This window comes from Frieseomelitta varia, unplaced genomic scaffold (assembly GCF_011392965.1).
Source record: "Frieseomelitta varia isolate USP_RPSP 00005682 unplaced genomic scaffold, Fvar_1.2 scaffold_683, whole genome shotgun sequence".
Classification (NCBI taxonomy): Eukaryota; Metazoa; Arthropoda; class Insecta; order Hymenoptera; family Apidae; genus Frieseomelitta; species Frieseomelitta varia.
Genome location: NW_025110460.1, coordinates 34,372 through 54,705, shown reverse-complemented (window position 1 = coordinate 54,705; position 20,334 = coordinate 34,372). Strand labels below are relative to the sequence as shown.

At 37.0% G+C, this 20,334-nt stretch overlaps 1 protein-coding gene across 1 annotated transcript in view; it reads right to left on the bottom strand.

The window, feature by feature from the left end:
• LOC122535224 (AT-rich interactive domain-containing protein 5B-like) overlaps window positions 1-20,128 on the bottom strand; it is a 63,599-nt gene extending 43,471 nt beyond the window's left edge. Inside the window, exon 1 of the mRNA XM_043666580.1 lies at window positions 19,314-20,128. Within this exon, the coding sequence (XP_043522515.1) occupies window positions 19,314-19,328 (15 nt within the window). The 5' untranslated portion in view covers window positions 19,329-20,128. The remainder of the gene's footprint in view (window positions 1-19,313) is intronic.
• Window positions 20,129-20,334: the final 206 nt, after the last annotated feature.

Below are 20,334 nucleotides of genomic sequence, written 5' to 3'. Positions count from 1 at the left end.
AATTCCGATAATCGTCCGTTCGACCGTAACATAAATTGTTACAATCCGCTGACAATTAGGAACGATATGATAAAATATACGCTCACGTGAGAGGCTCTCCGCGAGATCCAGGGAGAAACATGGTCCAAAAAAAAAAAAAAAGGAGGAAAAAGAAAAATGAAAGATCGTCGATGCCAAACGAGAGACTGAAACGAGAACAAAACGTCGCGTGTTTTAATTTAAATTTATGATGTTTTAGTTCATGCACGGAATTATGATTGTCCGAAACGATCTCCCGCGCAACAGCTGCCGCTGCGACGGAATTACAATACAAATTGGTTTTTCAATTGCGATTCCCAGTTACATCCAGTGAGGTGAAATTATTGAATCGGCCCCGTGGGTTAAAATTATTCCATATATTTGAGAAATAAAAGAAAAAAGGTAAGAGAGGGGGCGGCACTAAATATATACAAGAAGCTATTAGAAACGTTCGTGTAGCTGAATAAAGTATGAAGAAAATGATTTTATACGAGAGTTCAAGCAGCTCGATTCATGGGCTGCAAGAAACGCAATAAAAAAAAAAAAAAAAAAAGAAAAGAAACGAGGTCAAACACTAACTCTTAGATATCTCAAACATGACAGAACATTAAATTTAAATTCCACGGTTTGACATTTGATTGCTGACGGCATAACAAGAATAAGGCTAGACGCGCTTATCTTTTAGAGTCTTCGGGGAATTAAATTTCCCGAAAAATTCAACAGCTTTTGATTAATATATAACGCAGTAGCCGATCGTTATCCTCTCGTCTTTCCTCGGATTTACGACACGCGAACGTAACAGGGATTCTTTTGTGAACGTGATGTACAAAGACAACTGTTTAAACGGAAAGCAAAATTCCCAACCAAACGTGACATCGCGTTATAAATTCATGTTTCGCTTTTATTTAATCAGCGGAGAAAGCAAGGAGACGTGAGCGCGTTTGACTTGAATATGAAATATCCGACTACAATGCAACGTAATCCGACAATTAACGAAAAGGAAAAGTGAAAAAGTGAGAGGATGAATTCGTGAAAAACGATTGATGACGTATCGTTTATTTTATCGGGGATCGCCGAATATCATCGTGACAGAGACGTTAGATTCATATATCGGTATCTCAATCGGTACACTGATGCGCATCTTAACCTCTTGCGCTGGAATTTTTTTGTTCCAAAATTGCAATACTTTCACAGTTTCAAGTAAAACAAAATAGGCAAAACAGATGATAAATTTATTACTTCTCAATCATTTCTTTCTATAGTGATCATCGTACCGACCAGTTCGATAAGAAAGCGACGAATTATTGTATACGGTTCGGTCGCTCGTTATGGTTCGCAATCGATTGCCAGCGCAACTGGTTAAATCGAGATCGAGGTTTCTGACAATTGTCAAGTTATACACGCGTACTCTTTCGGTCAAAAAATCAGGGAGGGAATTTTTTTATCATTATACCGACACTTTGCAAATTCTTTCTTGTTTAAAGTATCATCGAAACAAACATAACTAGCAGAGTCCAAGATTTTTGAATGGGATTATCCATATGTACTTAATGTACGCGTGAATACATATATCGTAAAATTTATTTCAGTCTCAATAATTTTATTGAATGTTGATCTCAATCTGTGTAGAAATTACACGTCAAGGGAATTCACACTAATTAAGAAAGGGGGAAGCAAAACGTTCTACAAGCTGAAAGTTTTCAATTTCGCTCAGCTATCTCCGTTTCTCATATTGTTTACCTCGCATTTTCGGGAAAATTAAAGGCGCAGCGGCTGAAGTAGCGGCGGAATTCGCGGAACGTGAACTTTTTTTCCACCGAAAAAGTTGCAAGAAAACTTTCGTGAAAAAAGTTTCCGCTGAGAACGGCGAGCGAGCGAGCGAAAAGAATAGTTAAAATCCTTCACGCATCTGGCTCGACCGTTTCCGATGGATTTACACGCCGCGATGAATACGAGCCTTTATTTATTTATCAGCGGGTGCGACCAGTTAAAACATAAAAGCCAAGTTTGTCTAATTTCCCCGGCGCTTCGGGTTAAAAGTTGCCGGGGGAAGGGAAAAATGAAGAAAACCGGTTGGAAAGTAACGAGCTTTGGCATCGGAAGTTGCATCTTTCTTTCTTCAACAAACCACTGCTGCGAATCCCACGGAACAGGATTTCGAATATTACATTATACTCCGATTCGGGAAGCATTCGAAGTTTATTTGAAGCATCGACAAATCGCCGAGCGAGAAATATCGTAGCTAATTTCATTCGCTGAATCGTATCAGATGGACGGCGGACATTTCCATGCAAATTGATATTTCCATCCTATCGCGATTAGAAAAATGAAAACGCGGAGAGAAATTTATTTCACAAAGGACGCCACATTTTATTCTCGCGCGGGAAACGCACGAGGAAATACTGTGGCTAATTTAATCGTTAAAATATTTGCGAACATTTCTGAACGTTCTACGTACGTAGAAACTTCTATTTACGTAATTAGAAAGAAAGAAAGAAAAAAAAAGGAAACGCGGAGAGAAAACCTCTGAAAAGATATTGTAACTTATTTAATCGCTAAAGTATTAACTAGGCTGCGGATATTTATGCAAATTTTACCCACGTAATATTCCGTATATTGTACGTGTAATTAGAAAAACGAAACGCGAAGCGTGAATTTATTCCATGAGAAATACTAGGCACACTTCATTTTCACGCGGCATTTATTTCTTGAATAAATTGCTCGCGTTTCAGTTAACGAATCCCTTCAGCTGGTCTTTGATTTCTCGAATTAATAATCAATAAATTCCAAGAGAAATATTTAAAAATAATGTAGCGTGTTGAATGTGTGTGTGTGTCGAGTGAATGACCGAATCATGTTGTCAGGAAGGCCGAACTGTAAGCGAACACACGTTGAATTAGAACCTAACGTGTTTGTCGGGTCACTAACCGTCAGCGCGAGACAAAAACTGTATCGCCCTGACAATAAAAGCAAAAAAGTATATCGCTCAACGTCCGACTACATTTTTGAAAACAGCGGTTACCTTGGTTGAAACTTTAAACTCCACGTTCCCTACGAGTCCTCTCACAGTCTCAGCATTTGCACTTTTCATTCGTCCAATGATTTTCGTTCAGTTTTGAAAAAACGCGGAACAATCGTTCCGCGAAACGACAAACACGAAGAGATAATTGCAATTATAATTTCCAACGACAATTAAAAATAATGATTCCGTGAGGAATTACATCGTAGTTAGTTTCTCCCGACAAATAATTGGACATTCAAATTCATTTGCTCATTTCTGTAAATGACCGTTGTGCATCAACAGCTCAAGACAACGATACATCACAATGATATATATATATATATATATATATCAATGATGAATAATGTACAACGTACCGCGAAGTAATCTCTTCGTGGAAATTGAAATTGCCTTGATAAAACGAAATAAAGTAGAACGAGCGTATAAAAATCGAAACGAGCGTACGTAGAGCCCTTGCAACTTTGTTTATCAGATAGAAAGATAGTCACGGCAGGAAGATACTTATCCAATTACATCTAATTAATTACGATCGTTTTAATTCGTTCTCATTTAGCGATAATAAATCAAACACGGGGGAAAAATGTACAGAGTTTACGAGCTGACTCTGGGCACTATTTGAAAAATGATTGTTTAAATAACACAGGATCTTGCTCGACTCTATGTTACCTCGAAACAATTTCCCATTACACAAGCAAGTGACTTTTCCTTAAAATTATCTCTACTATTTAATTCATTCGAATCGAACAATTTTTTCCATTCTACTTTGTTCGTGCAAATAATTTCCAATTTCCTGCAAGCTGGATCGTTCCGATTATTATTATTATTATTTTTGACTTTGTATGTCAAGCAAAATTTGCCGGAAAATTTTGGGATGTTCCACGGACTGGAACACGTACTCGGAGAGAATTAGCCTGTTCGAAATAATCGTTGCGCGCATTTGTCGAAAAGCAGAAGCACGTCACGAACGCGTCAAGCGTAATTCCAAGTTACTTTCTAACCGGGTCAAGCAGAAAATAAGTGACTGACAATAAGTTTCGTTTGTTAGCGGACAACAGGGAGAGATTCAGTCTCTCCCTTCTCTCGAAAACTTCCTGGATCATCGAGCAAACCTCTATACGGTCACGCGACCGCTATCCAACTGCTTTCTTAGCTCGATAAATTTGCCAACTCGCGCCGAGATTCACTGTCGTTCAACGAAATATATCGGGGGAAATTCGATTATCCCGGTGTCTCTCTCCCGGCTCTAGATACGTACATACATTGTTTCGTCTCGGGTTTGCTGAATGAAACTAGCAAGAGCAACGTGTACACGCGTGTGTGTTGCCTCGGCCCCCGCCAGAGGCTCCCATTGTTTTCCCGATTAAGTTTTCTCATGTCACGTGCTTTTACTTTCCTCCACGGGCTGTCTGGCCCTTTCGCGTTAATCTTGCGCAACTCGAGACCTATTTAATCGCATCTTTCTTCTGTTTCGATTCACGTTTGTCAGCGACGCTTTCATTACCCGTTGGAAATTCAAGATTGGAAAAAGGAAAGAATAACGTGCAAAATGCGTTTGCCCGTAACGCGGAGAAGTTCATAAACACGTTCAAATAGTAGCTTCGCGATCGTTATTGGCAGTAAAGTAATTTCGAGATTCGCTCTCGCTCGGTATATTTCCAAGTAAGAGGGGAACGTAATTCCGGAGGGAAATGTAATTTAGCTCGAAAAATGTCTTGAAACGAAATTACGGCAGAAACGGCGAAAACCTTTGATTTTTATCGGCGATGAAAAGGACTGTACGGTAATCAGATTAACTTCAAACTTGAAGCGGCGGAGAGAAAGGAAACTCGAACTCGCGAAAAAAATTCTCGCTTCTTCGGCTTCTTCTCGTTCGATCTTTGCGTTAGACATCCGATTGCAACGTAAGACGTATTATCGAACCATATACAGCCGGTATACGTGGAAATTCTTTTGCTTTGACACTCGACAAAAGAGATCGGTATATTTACACGTATCAATATATCATCGTACCCCTGTAGAACAGAATAAAAAGATAAACATTTACTTTCGAGGGAGTATACTGACTTCGCGTCCACACGTGCCCGGCTATCTTATCTTCCCTCATCCGTAACCAAACGTTCAAACATTCGGATCTAACTGCTGTCACCGCTCTCTCTATCTCTCTCTCTCTGTCTCTCTCTGTCGAGATTTCCGTTTTAATGGAAAGGATAAAAATTCTAATAACCCGTGATCACCGGAACGAGGCCGATGATACAGTGCCAATAAAGTGCAATCGACAATGGGCACCCGCTCTTCCATCGATTGCTTATATAATCGAGACCGTCCCGACACAATGAAAAACAGTGTACAGCTCTCCTTTTTTTTTTTTTTTTTTCCAACTCCAATCACGTCTATTACGTTCGAATACGTTATTCACCCCGTTATTCACTCGCACTTCCCGCCCGAACTTCTTCCTCGCGCAATCAATTTTGATCGATCAACTCTCGCGGGCCGATTTAAGAAATGACTTGCGTTTCTCATGATTCATCGCTTTCGTCGATGATTCATTCCCTTTCTTGTCGGTTAAATACCAATACTGTTTGCTTGTTTAAGATATTTCTATTGGACGTGCGGAGGAATGTCTTCTTCTTTCATTTTTATGCAAAAAAAAAAAAAAAAAAAAAAAAGGGAAAAGTAAAATGAAATGAAGTAAAGAGGAGCTCGTATCGCGCGAAGGCAACAGAAAACAAAAAGGGCAAATATGATTCGATCTGTTAAAAATCCCTTGAAAATTTTTGATTAGTTCCCCGAGTTTACTTGCAACTATTGATTAGCTTCGAATGTCGAAAGTCTTGGAAATCTTGGAAGTTGAACGAAATTGTTGAAGGTCTTGATAGATGTTAGATATTGAAAACTTGATGAACGATATTTTACGAGCATTTTACAAGCATTTTCGTTCTCGTCTCAACCACGATCGATGTAATGTATCGAAGAAAATTTACAAAGTTCGAGCTACACCCAATTCATTTTTACTAATTAATATACTAATTAACATTATATATCTGAAAATGAAACGCTGCAAAGTGTTTCCGGTATTTATCACTGTACTGTAGATTCTCATGTAAACTCGTATTTCATAGAATACAATTGAAAAAAATTAGTTTGTTAGGTGTTTATTTAATTATTATATTATATTATTAATATAATATTATTATTATTAATTATTAATAATTAATTATTATATCATTATTATATTATATTATTAATTATTAATAATTAATTATTATATTATTATTATATTATATTATTAATTATTAATAATTAATTATTATATTATTACATTAATATTATAAAAAAATCACCGTACTTATTTTGAATATTTATTTTCTACCCGATTAAATCTACTAGCTAGTAAAATATCGTGTAATACATATGCAATAATATTCTACAAATATTCGAACGCTACAGTGATCGTCCAATTTAGCTAGCAATATATAACATCTAATTAAAACTCATTACTTTCAATTACATTCAATTACACAATTTCTTTCTTAATTTCTCAATTACTTTCCTGATTCGTTCGGGACTCACTATCGACGAGCGATGATTTTCTCTCAATTAAAGAACCAGGCATTGTCGACATTTACGTTTAACATGCTGGTCAACCGTTCGCATCATTAACTCGGGGCTCATTTGTATGTTTTCGCGAGACGGTGTATTCACGTTAAAACTATTATAAATACCGCGCACGTTATCAGATTCTTTTCAAGACTCGTCCGGTACGATCTTGATATCCGGCACAGTTATAATATTTCTTTGATAACTCGTCACTCGGGCATGCATATTCCGCAGATTAAAACTCGTCCGGTTCCTTCATGTGTCCATTTGACACATTTTTTTCAGTACGATATCAAGTACGAAAAAAAAAAAGTACATAAAATATACGATTTGCAATAATTTACGATACAACATAATTGCATATATGTACATAGTACGTTCTGATACGTAACGCAATTTTCTACTGAATTTTAATTACTCTGTAAAAATTTTATATAATTTTATATAAAACTCCACCGTTTGCATTTAATCATAAAATCTAAAAATTCTAATTTGAAAATATATACATGTACTTTACATATAAATCAATATTACAATAACGACGGTTGTATCTCACTGCCAGTGCCAAATTTCGAAATGTTCGCGCAATAATGTATTACCATGCGTTCGAATATTTTCGCGTGTTCACGGAATGTTTCATCTACCATTGATCGAGCCGTAAAGTTTGAGCGAGGTCCAGGTCGTGGCCTTCTTTCGCCGGATGAATGAAAGAACCCAACGAACGAACCAAACAGAACGATCACGGGGATCTTAATTGCAAACATTCGAACGCTTTCACAACTCACTCTACATTCGAGCCGCTAGAAGGTATTCAGTATCTTGGCACATTACCAATGGGGGAATCGTGGAATCTTCGTGTGATTAACATATCGTGTTATATCGGTGAATCGTAATCGATGCTGATGGATTTATCGCTCGCGTTACCGATTCGACGATATGCTCGTGTGCGTGAACTCTCGTTAAACCTACCGCTCTCCGTGGCATCTCTGCGTGTAGCTTACGTAACACGTCCCCGGGTTATTTCGAAAATATTGGCAGAATTTGGTTGAACCAGTCGATAATTTTAACGAGCATGCAAAGATCATTCAGGAACTTTGATGTAATCTTTCCACAAACAACAATTGATATGTACACTTAATATATATTCATACATCACGTAAATTAATCTTTTGGAATTTTTCAAATTTTCGCGCGAGGTCTGATGACTGTGAAAAATTTAAGGCGTCAAAGATCAAGTAGGAGATTTATCGTTGTACTTTATAAAGTCTAGATAAAGGAGGCATTAAACTTGAATCCTTGAAACTCTCTCACGTCAGAGAAGTCCTAACGTTAAATAGAACGGTGTAAATTGAAGGACGAAAATGAGATAAGGAAGACTGAACTATTTCAAATGATACACGATGAAAACGAAAAGTCAATCTGAAATGTGAACAAAGATAATACAACATACACGTGTACGTATGTATTTGTGCAAACGAAATGTTGTTTCAACGTTAAAATTAGTTCTTAATGGATTAATATCAGAGCCAACTCTGGATATACCAGAGAGGCGCAAGGTTTCAATTAAACTAAGAAAATGGATTGAATTTCACGATCGTCTACAAATTGCGTTCGACTGTTTGCGCGCGCGCGGAAATTTCTATTTATTTATTTAAGCCACGCGTAAATTCCCATCGATCCGAAACTTCGGTGCCATTATTCATCGGCGATGGATTCGTTTCGCGATGCACACGCACACATATACATACACACATACATACATTATTCCGTGAGAACAAAACTCGTAATTTAACAAATCTCGCCTGTCGATTATTCATCGGCGCAACAAAATGCGCCATTGTTATTAATGGACTGTTCACCCGTATAATTACCATTTGTATCATTTATTAAATCTCAATGCCATTTGTGCTCCATCCTATTCTCTCTCTTTTCTTTCTCTTTTTTCTTTTTTCTTTTTTTTTCTTTTTTTTTAATTGTCATTTGCTCGTGACACCGGTTTTTTATTTTTTCATAACTCCAACTTGTAACAACCAGAAGATTTACAATGATAGAACGAACGAAGAAGGCAATTAAGGTTTTCTGGTCGTTATTTCGTAGCGTACGTTTGATTACGCTTCGACAATTTGTGTCAAGGATGGATAAACTTTGGTCGCAAGTGCACTCGACGCTGAGGACGAATTACACGAAATAATGAAAGATCTGTGAGCGGAATATTTATAAGGGATGGGCGGGTAATCGTCCGATCGTTTCAAACGATCCTCAGGTGCAAGCCTGAATACTTCCTTTCATCGCGGGCGAACAATTCGTGTCAGGGATTGCGGCGAAGTTTCGTGCCATTTGATTTCTACGAGTTTGAAAATAAAAGCGTACAACGATTTCGAAAAATTTCAATCGACGCACTGACTGAATGGTAGAACTAAAGGAGGATTTATCTGTCTATCGCAGAGGAAAACGCACATATCTATACCGGTTCAAGAAAGTACAGTAAAAACTCCGTTTGTAGAAACTGGTTGGATGAGAAATAATTTGTGTAAATCAGAGTCCGCTGATTTGTTCGTGTTCAAATAAATTGAATTCGATAAACAAGAGATCATTTGATTAAAATTTCGTTCAATTAAGTAGAATTCTGTTAAACGCGTGTTCCCTCATGATCCCCTTTTTATTTTCTATCCCATTTATTAACAACTTTCTGTTCTACCAGACAGAGAAGTGATACATACCTACATGAAAAGAAAGAGAGAAAACATTACGTAAAGTGAAGGGAATATTACATTCACGCGGTAAAACGAAAACAAGAAAGTACTGTTAATAAGAAGAATTAGCGTCGAGCTATTGACAGTCGCTGTGTTTCTATGTAATTATTAATTAATCCTTATCGTTATTTGAAAAATCGTGCTATCCTTTCATTTTTTCATTACGTTTGCAGTTTCGCTTCTATTTGTGAAATCAATGTAAATTAAACATAAACTCCAATTATTAAATTAAAAAATATTAACGAGTTTAAACGATAATATCTTCAGAATGGCTTCTAAGAACGAGGTTTTCCGTACAATCATGCCTCGAATGAAACAATTAATTGTTTATATCTTATCGCAGTGTAACGTTCTACTGCGTTCCTCTACGAATTAAAGTAGAGTATTTTATACGCAGTAGATGCGTGTTATATTTCTTTGTAATTAAAAAACCGACAAAAGTAACGAATGCAACTATAGCGTTGCAAAACTAGAAGAAATGATTAATTACTGCGAGATCGAATTTTCATCCGATCTTAGCACAAAAAGAGAAAAAAAAAGAAAAAAAAAAGAAAGAAAGATCGCAAACTATATTTTTAAAATCGTGATTTAGAGTTTCGCTTCGAATGCTGTGCATTCATGCAACTTGATAACTTGCCAACGAAGTTGTTTAAATTACACAATTATGTATGAAGTAAATTTATCGCCGGGAGAACGAGTTTGCGTGTTGTTTTTAGCGCGTGATTAATATAATAGCGCTCGCGATTGTTATTATCAATTTATCATCATGGAAACGTATTACTATTTTCACTGTACAAATATTGTTACATTGTTATTCTATATATTTGAACAAATATATTCCAAATTAGAACCTCCAAATATCATGAATATTTCAGCGAAATCAATTTATGCAGCTCGCGTTTGCTCGACATGGAAATAATGAAAATAAATATTCGCGTAAATTGCAAATATGTCCCAAATTGGAATCTCCGAATATATCGACGAATATTTCAATAAAAATATATATATATATATTTTTTCTCATTTAAAATTAAAATAATCTTATAAATAATTAGACCCTCCAAACTATCGACAGATGTTTCAACAAACTGATATATACACCGTGTTCAAAATTAAAATTATCTCGTAAATATATTCCAGACTGGGAATACTATACTGATAGATATTCCAACAAAATTGATTCTCACGTGCATCTTATTTGAAATTAAAGTAAATTACGATTAAATTAAAATTAATTAAAAGTAATTTCAACAGAATTTCCCCTTTCAATAAAAGAAGACACACACACATGCACACAGAAATTCATGTGTATTATCCTTCTTCCATGTATATTATTATTCATTTCCCGGCAACAGCATTTTCCACGAACAAGTTTTCGTAGAGATTAAAATCAGAGATGCAAGTACGCAAACACACGCAAACACGCGCACGCACACGAGCGAGTTAGATTCTGCAGAGTTATTTGTTGTTCACTCAATAATGAATTTAAAAAGAGTCACGGATAAACGGATGCTCGGTTATAACTCACACAGATAAAGCGGAATCAAGTTAAAAGTTGCTTGCTTTTTTTTAGGCGCGTATATCGCGCGCACACGTACACGTACGTACCTCGTACATAGGTATAGATATACATCTGGTTCTCTCTCCGCGGCGAGACTTTCGTTTTTCAACTTTTTCGTTTTCAGCCAGCAAATGAAAGAAGCAATGTACTTAATCGCGTGAACGCGTCTATATGTACAATTCGTGTGTGCTACGTGTATGCTACGTACGTACGTGTGTGTGTGTGTGTGTGTTATGTACAGTCGGCGCGGGAAGTGAGCGCCGAATCGCATTTAAATTGCGGAATTCGATTAAGTTGCCGCTGACTTAACGAGCATTCGTTATAACAAAACACGAGTTACACACCGACGCGTCGATTCCGCGTTATACACACGTGTGTGTACGTTAGCTCATTGCCACGTTTTAACCTCCTAAGTTCCGATTAAATGGAAGAAGAACGAGTTGATAACGAATCGCTAAAGAATGAACAGAACGTCTATCGATGTTCGAAGACTGTAAATTGCTGTACAATTGAATAATATGCGTCATGTTGTGTTAGCGGTGACTCATGAAAGTGCTCGAATGTTTGTAGAAAATTTTCACGAATACATGGAACGTGAACGAAGTGAATATAATTCGTCGTTTAATATAAACGTGAGCATTCGCGAAAGCACTGAAATAATTTACATAAATGTCGAAGTAAATACATTTCAAATATCGCGAATATTTTACGTCGTTTGAATTTTATTCGAAAGAACTGTTTCTCCAATCATGTTGCAGAGAAAGAGTTTTGGAAATTTGGAAAGGGGCTGTTTTAATTTTCAAATTGAATTTGCCCACTTTCGAGCAATTAATCGTTATAAATAAATTAACGTTACGGACTCACGTATGTTGTACAAAACATTTTTGTGTTAATAATAATGCGAGTATGTTGTGATACTGATAACATTTGAAAGCGAATAACATTTTGATAATGAATATAGAAATTATGAGTCATTTAGCACAGCTATATGTTGGTAAAAAATCAACACGTAACACGAAACACGTAATTACGCTAAAAAAATCTTCCCAAGTATCATTAATACATAATATAGTGAAAAATTGCATTCAAACGTGAATCGTATTAATCGAAATACCTTGTATGCAGATTATTCCCAAACTGGTTTCAAATTTTATCAGTACAATTATCTCGTCACGGCTAATGAAGTTTCAAAATGTTTCATGCAAACGTTTCTATAAATATTCAAATGTCCATCGTTCGTATCATATCGTTGGATCGGTATGGAATTTTATCAAATACATTTCGAATATATATATATTTCGTGCCCCGCTATAGCGCTAATAAAGTTTCAAAATGTTTTGCATAAATGTTTCTACAATATCCAAATACTTTCGTAAGCCGCTCGTATTTACATCGAGTTTCCAGAATTCTGCTGACCCAAGCTGTATGTGTTCGCGGTAGTGTGTCGAGCACGTGATCGTATTACTATATGTTATGCTTTGCTACTATGTTCTTTATTTTTAATTACGAGCTATTTAATATTAATGTTCGAATGCACGGATAAATTATTCATTCGATACATCGATGAATATTCGATGTGTTCGCAAAATAAATGGCTGTCTAACGTTATCGTTAATATATACTATATGTGGCCATCGAATCATTGCTACTATGGTAAAAAGAGGGAGCAGAATGTTGAAATGGAAACGCAAAAGGATTTAATAAGATGCTACGACTTAAGAGCGTTGCGACTGTGCGCATGGATTATTAAAGTTGCATACGATAAACCAAGGGAACACTGATTATTTTATGATCCTCGTTTCCTTTTATGTGTAATTCGATTCGGGAGAAAATGTAAAAGGACGCAAGTATATCGAAATAACGTTACGAAGTCAAAACATTTAGAGATAGATTGATTTTAAACAGAGTAAATTTTCTTGTAAAATCGTTAGGCGAGTTGCAAACAAAGTTATCTGCACGCTTCATTGTCGTAATACTGTTACAGGGAAATTCGTAATGCTCTCTGTTATGCTCCTAACCGTAGCTGTGATAACTGCTCTCACAAATGTTGGCATTACGTGCTACATCCGCCATGCTAAATGCACGTCGAAAGTCCATTAAAATACACACACGGGAGAAAATAAAAGATAGACGACCGGTGGAAAAATTAATAAGCGATATCAAAGTGGAGCGACTATTCTTCTTCAAACTTTCGTTAATGAAAAGCAATATGGAAAATGGAGGGTCATTTCGAAAGAATGTTATTCCACTCGAATCTTAATTTAATTTATATTCGCGCGAAAATATGTATGCGCGCGCGTTCCGAGAAAGAATATACACACACACACACACACACACAGATAAATATTTTATCGGTATATCTCTATATCGCTCTTCTATTTACTTTTGCGTATCCTTCAAAATCAATATCACGACCCCAATTGAATGAGGCAACTTTTAAACGAGGTCAAATATTCCGACAATTTCTTTTTTTTTTTTTCCTCTTCATTTCGTCGCGATGATTACAAACTCTCCTCGTCTCACTTTGGATGAAAAATAAGTTTCGGATGGAAAGTAATAAAAATAAAAACAAGGTTACACAATTAGAAAAATACAATCGAACGACTATGTTCGAAGATAAAAACCTCGTTGTAAGTAAATATTAAAAAGATTGTCCCGTGTTTTCTTCTTCATTTCTTTTATTTTCGAGATAAAATAAACGGCAACTACATACATCTATTACTTATGCACGATAACGGAACATTAGTATTATATTGATAACGGTTTATCGTGCACGATTGTCCCAACATTTACAGCCGAGCAAACATATATCATACAGTGTCAGCACGTACTTGGTTTTTAACTGCTAAAGGCTTTAACCCGAGGAAAGGAGACTTATTGCCTCTTCAAAACGTAGCATACGATTACCATTATTAATTACGTAAATGTAATTACGTGTTCGTATTGTATTGATTAACACTGGGGGAGAACGAGGTCGTTCGATTTGATTCGACTCCTCTCCTATTTACGACAGCTCGAAACTTTCATAATATAAATTATCGATCTTCTCCTCCGTAACAACCTACGGAATTAATCTAGAGAACTTAATCAAAGAAATTGATGAAAGAGTATAACAAGAGCGAAAGAAAACGTAGATCTTTCATTGAGACATTTGCGTGTGTGTGACGAGCGCGATAAATTGTGCTTAGGAAGAAAAAGAATAAACGAAAGAAAGAAAGAAAGATAAAAGAAATAACACAGACGCCAACAATATACATACTACACCAAGTTCAATCCAACATTGAATTGATTTCATAACTTTTCTACTTGGAAACGCGGTCAGCCAGACTTTCTGGCGCGACTGTACCCCCTCCTGACTAATTTTGCCGATTAGAATTTTAGCATGATGTACACTCCGTGGTAAAAACCTCGCTGCTTTTCCCCTCGCGCGCATTCTTTCGCCTGACAATCGGAGCGCACGATGATTTTATTTTGTAATTATTATCAGTTCAAGCCGCGCGTTGAACACATGTAAACGAAGCATCGGAAACGACTTTCTCCTGAAGTATGACGTTTCCACGACAGCCATAAAGCGAGCGTGTAAACAACGAAAACGGACAAACTTCATTTCGACTTCGACAACTTTCCACGATAGATAAGAATATTTTTTTATCATCGCTGGTGGGCATTTTTCTAAATAAACCAACACGCTTTATCGTTGCATTCAACGATTCTTTACGCGTTATCTTGACAAGAGTCTTTTATCGGATCTCATTTCGGTGAGTACGCGATCGTTGCACGCGATCAAACAAACTTAAACGAGCCAGCCAATTTTACAATTTACTTTTACCGTAATGGGAGGGGGGGATTGAACGATTAGTTTCTGGAAAGTTAAGAGAATTTTTCGAACAATTTCATATCTTTCGGGTTTCAGTAGCCTTCCACTGAGATTTGATCTTTTTTAAAAACGTATATATATATATATATATATACACACATACACACACAGATGTATATACATATATTCAATTTTCTGCCCAAAGAAATAACGTTGCAAAAATTGTTCTATTGTTCGTGTGAAATCGAGACACTTGTTTTTCGAGATCCGCCCTCGCGGTGCAATTTACTCTGTAAAATATGGTGAGCTCTGCGAAGCTACAAAAGTAAATTCCATTAAAGCAGCAACGGGGTACTTTTCTTTAATGTCGTTAGCAGGAAAGAGCGGGAACGAGCGATGGTGGGGGAGATTCTGAAGGGCCGTATGAGGGTAGGGGCAGAAACGAATCGCACTGAATCAACGAACAACGCTTACGACGAATATTTTACGTATTCCCTCTACGACGATAAAAATATCTCCTACTAGAGAAAGAAAGAAAGAAAAAAAAAACGAAGTATTCACCTTGGAAAGAACTTTAATCTATCTGAAGAAAGATAAGCTCGAATGATTGATGAATTTGCTGATTGATAACGCTCCTATTACATCAAAATTATACGATCCCCAACCTATATTCATTTTTCACGGATTATGAATATTTGGTTCGGCTAAACGCGCCGGGGATCGATACACGCACACGGCACGGGCGCGTGCGAGCACGAATAAATATGCCCGGTCGCGTGTACGCAAATTTTAATCATGAATCGCCAATTGAATTCTAGGGAGAACAAGAATTGTGCATTCTCTGATCGGCGCGCTCGCGCACCAACGCCGATGAATTATCGGCTAATTTCATTTTGCCGTTGAAAGATCATAAAATTTATCTGGCGTCTGGTTTTTGTGGGTATGCGTTGCGCGCGGTAGCTTTACGGGATAACTGAAAGTGCGCTTAGCGTCGCGATCATTATTTGAAGTACATTTTCAAAGGCGTGCACCACTATTGTTAGTGAAGCACCTGTCCCGCTCGGTTCGTTGAATTTGGCTCGTGCTGTACGTGTGTACGTGCGCGCGCATCGTGTCACGCGTACCAATACGATCCCGCACGAAGATACACGAATCGGAGGAGAAAGAGAATCATGTAAACAGCGCGAGTATGCGACCACATGTATGCACGATTACAGAGTGAATTAATGATAGGAAAAGATCTCTATAAAATCATAATACGTACGTGGAAATAATAAGATAAGAAATGATACGTGCCCGGAATTCGGGAATATCTCCCTCGATATTATTGCACATCAGATCCCGGGTTTACGTGCGCCAGTCCGTGTAACAACCGCGAAACAAATTATAATTACAAATGTAAAACACGGAATTCACAATTTTCCGTGCGAGATAAAATTATAGAACGAACTACGAAGAGCGCAACGCGCATGATGAATTTCCTCGTGTAAAGAGGAGGAATAAAAATGAATGAGAGAGAAAAGGATGCAAAAAAATAAAATGGCTTCGTAACCCCCGACTGTAAAATTTATTATACGATCTGTAACGAAAAACTGAAAAAGAAAAAAAAAAAAAGAAGACGAAAGAATAAGAGAATCGGTGAATCACGAGATAATTATTTTACAAGCACGGCCAGTATTTTTGTCGCTGCTATATTTGCGGTAGACTCATAACACGTTCACGAATAGAGAATCAAGAACAACGAGAAACGAATATTATATTACATAAATCCCGAGAGAAAATGATTGCCATGAGAAACGGTTTTTGCAACAGGCCCGTACCAAAGGCTATTTAAGTTATCGACGACGTGAATTATAGCCGCCGCGCTAAATTCTGAATTTAATCTTTTTTTGGAAATGTCGTATACATGTGTAATATTTGAAATCCTTAAACGTAAACAGTGCAATGTCAAGAGGTGACGCAATTTTCACGTTGCAAAAATAGACCATTCCGTCCGAAACAATTTTAATATAACACCGGGAAAAACTCATACATACATACGTGGTTGTGCTTGCCGAGCGAAAAATTGTAGAAAGATAACATGTTTATATTTGATGCCCGAATTGAGCGACGTTCGATATAAAACGTATCTCGTAGAAATTACAGCCAACGTTAAAATAAATGTTTTGTTATTTTTTTACGACTGTTGAATTACGCGCAGAAAAACCAGGGATACACGTACATATATGTACGTGTATTTGTTTGCCACAAGGACGGAGTATTATTTTAATCGCGATTCACGTATTATTTAAACCAACGCGCGGAATTAATAAATAGAACCGGCGATACATTTATTTATGCAGCTTGCTTTTAACAATTATTAAATTCAACTTGAAATTTGTATATGCTTTCTATTAAATTTAATTGAATTATTAAATTGTTTTCCATCGATTGTTTATTTAAACTGAATTACCAAATTTGAATATTTAATTATCCGTTACGCTATTTAAACACGATTTATAGACGGGATTAAACGAGCGCCGAGATTAAAATGAAACAAAAATTTATTATTAATATTACTGCATTAATATTCACTTATTTATATAAGCTCTGTGAAACATTAACATTATCTCAAAACATTACTTAGTTTACACGATAAGTATTCAATGTTGCATAATAACATCATTTCACCGTGCCTCACTTATCATACTCCAAATAGCTTCGCGTCGTATAAATATATAATTTTATTACGTCATAGACGCTCGAGTATAGGTCGCAGGGGGATGGGAATTTTCGTCGACGCACTGATTATTATTATGTCTGCCAGTGGCATTTTTTACAATTTATATTTCTCATTTCAGCAACAACGAGACGAAAAAGAAAAGAAGGGAAGAAAGAAACAGAAATTTCTATGAACGTTAAATAGCTCGCCAGGAAAACGCACTTTATTCGAAAGACCAGAGAGAATATTTTAAGTCGTTATACAGTGAACAAAGGCGACGAAAAACTGCAAAAGTTTGTTGTCTCCTTATTGCGAGAAAAAGACAATAGAGACCGCTTTACGTGTATTATGTACTCAGTTGAGTTACGATAACAAAAACGCTCATCGCTCGTGAGCCCTGATATAATAATTACCAACCGTGACTCGCGACCTCACATTATCGATTTAATTCTCAAATATATACTTTCAATTCGTCCACTAGCAATAAAGACAGCGAGCGAGTCAGTCAGTGTGTGAGATGGAGGGGGAACACGAGAATGAAAGGTGGGGGATGACAAAAAAAAAAAGAAAACTGAAAAAAAGATACGCGAGATACGTTAAAAATAACAAAATCTATTGCCAACAAATCAATAATAACGGATCAATCGTTGCTATATTTCAAGCGATGAATAAAATCAATTTTCATTATTTTAAATGAAATATAGAACGAGAGAGAGAGAGAGAGAGAGGAGAGAAGAAATTTCCATGGATAATAAAAATTGTAGAACTTCTTATTGGACTGTACATCCTTTCCACGAAACATTTCTAAATATATTTTTCTCACGGCAGCCAAATATACGATCTTAAAATTTCCTTTAAACAGACGACGCTCTATTTATCTATCGGTTATACCATAATATTTCATCCTAATAATAACGGACATACTTATCGATTCGATTCTCGGATGTGTGCACGAATAATGTTGTTGTCTTTTCTCTTACGATCCTTTTCTTTCAAGCGTTTTCATTTAATTTAGAAAACGTTTTTTTTTCGAAAAGAAAGAAAAAAAAACGAAAGAAAGCGACGGAAAAAAGACGAGAGCTAAACAATTCAGAGAAATATGTAATTTCTCATTAAATCGTTGTTAGGACAATGCGAGTCGAGGTGGCTGTGTTAAATCGGGTTAAGGCACATCTATAAATACCTCACTAACTGTGAGTGAGAGACATGAAAAAAAGAGCGAGAGAGAAAGAAGCACAGAGTGTATTGGTAGAAGCGTGAGAAAGAGAGAAAGAAAGAATACAAGGGACAAAGAGAGAGAAAGGGGGAGCGAGTGAGATATGTAAACGGAGAAGAACAGAGAGAAATAGTAAGCAAGTGTACGAATAAGCGAGAGAAAGAACAAGGAGAGTGGGGATGGAATAAGGGTGGAGGAGGGATAGAAAGGTAGGAGAAGGAAGAGGAGGGAGGCTAAGAAACGTGCGAGAGAGATGAAAGCAGAATCACAAAGTTGACACAGAGAAATGAAAATGAAACAGAGAAAGACGCCACAGTGATAACGGCGGAGGAGGGAAAGAGTTAATCAGTCCTTCTAATAGTGTGGCACATTGAAGATACACACAATTGCATTCGTTGCCAGATGTCTAAGTACACGATCGTCTCCCCTCCATTGACTACCCCTACCCCCACTCATCACCACGCTGTCACTTCTGCATTACGGACGAGCGAGAGCACATCGAGTGAATTCGACACAACGAACGGAGGGAAGAAAAAGATCGCAGGCGCGCGGAATCCGTACTAGCCAGGGAAGACCAATCATTTTTTTTTTTTTAATTATAAATTTTTCTCAAGTTATTACTGCTCACCTCTATCTTTTCCATTTCTTTGTTGCACGACTGTCACTTACTATTCCCACAGTCATCTAGGTTCCCTTGGCACACACACACTGACGGCACATAGTGCGATATATCACGAGCTACACAAACGCGATGTGCGTGTATCGAAACGATATAGGTTTGACGCGCGCGGACCAGCGACTCACGGTGCGGCGCACGCCGCTGTCCCATCAAGACTACTTTGTATTTACTCTAATTATGTGACGTCACGGATACACTGCTCGCCCCACCACTCGCCGCCGGAGGCGCCCGAGCTATGACGAGCGTGCTCGAGCGACGCCGAGGTCGAGTGAGCAACGCGCATGGCGCAGCCACCAGTCACCTGTCGTCTCTTCTCCTTCTTGTAGATCGCTTAGTGCAGTACATCGTGAAACGTTAGCAATTTTATACGCCGTGTGCCTCTTTCGCAGTTCGAGCTCCAGAACTCGTTGCCACGTATTTTTCTATCATGGCGATTTTATTCTACCACCAATTCGGATATCATCGCCCTTTAACAGACGTAAACGATGTGCGGATAAAGCTACACGGTCGATTTTTGTGCTCTAACCTTAACTCGACGTTATGAATTTGTGCTCCTGGTAATACTTTACACCTTCATCATGTTCAAGTTATGAAACTCAAAGAAACTTTTATGTTTGTGTATCTACGTCAAACGTTAATGTCCTGCAATCGATTCGGTTTCAAAATGAGAAACTTTTCCTAGGAATAATTCAATGTTCGACATTTATCTTGTAATGTACATTTACGGATTTTATTGTGGAATAGCTGATAGTGTGATAAGAGTGTCCTTTCTTAAAAAATGCAACTTGCATAATTATTTAATCATTGCATTAAAATAACGTGAAAGACACGATTTCGATTATTAAAGCATTAATAAACGATTGTGATTTATAAATTCTTTTAATCGTATCTAACGTAAGTGCTGTTACGTTTAATTGTTTCTTGTAAAAAGCGAGTGTTCAAATTAAAAGAATAACTAAAAATTGACGTT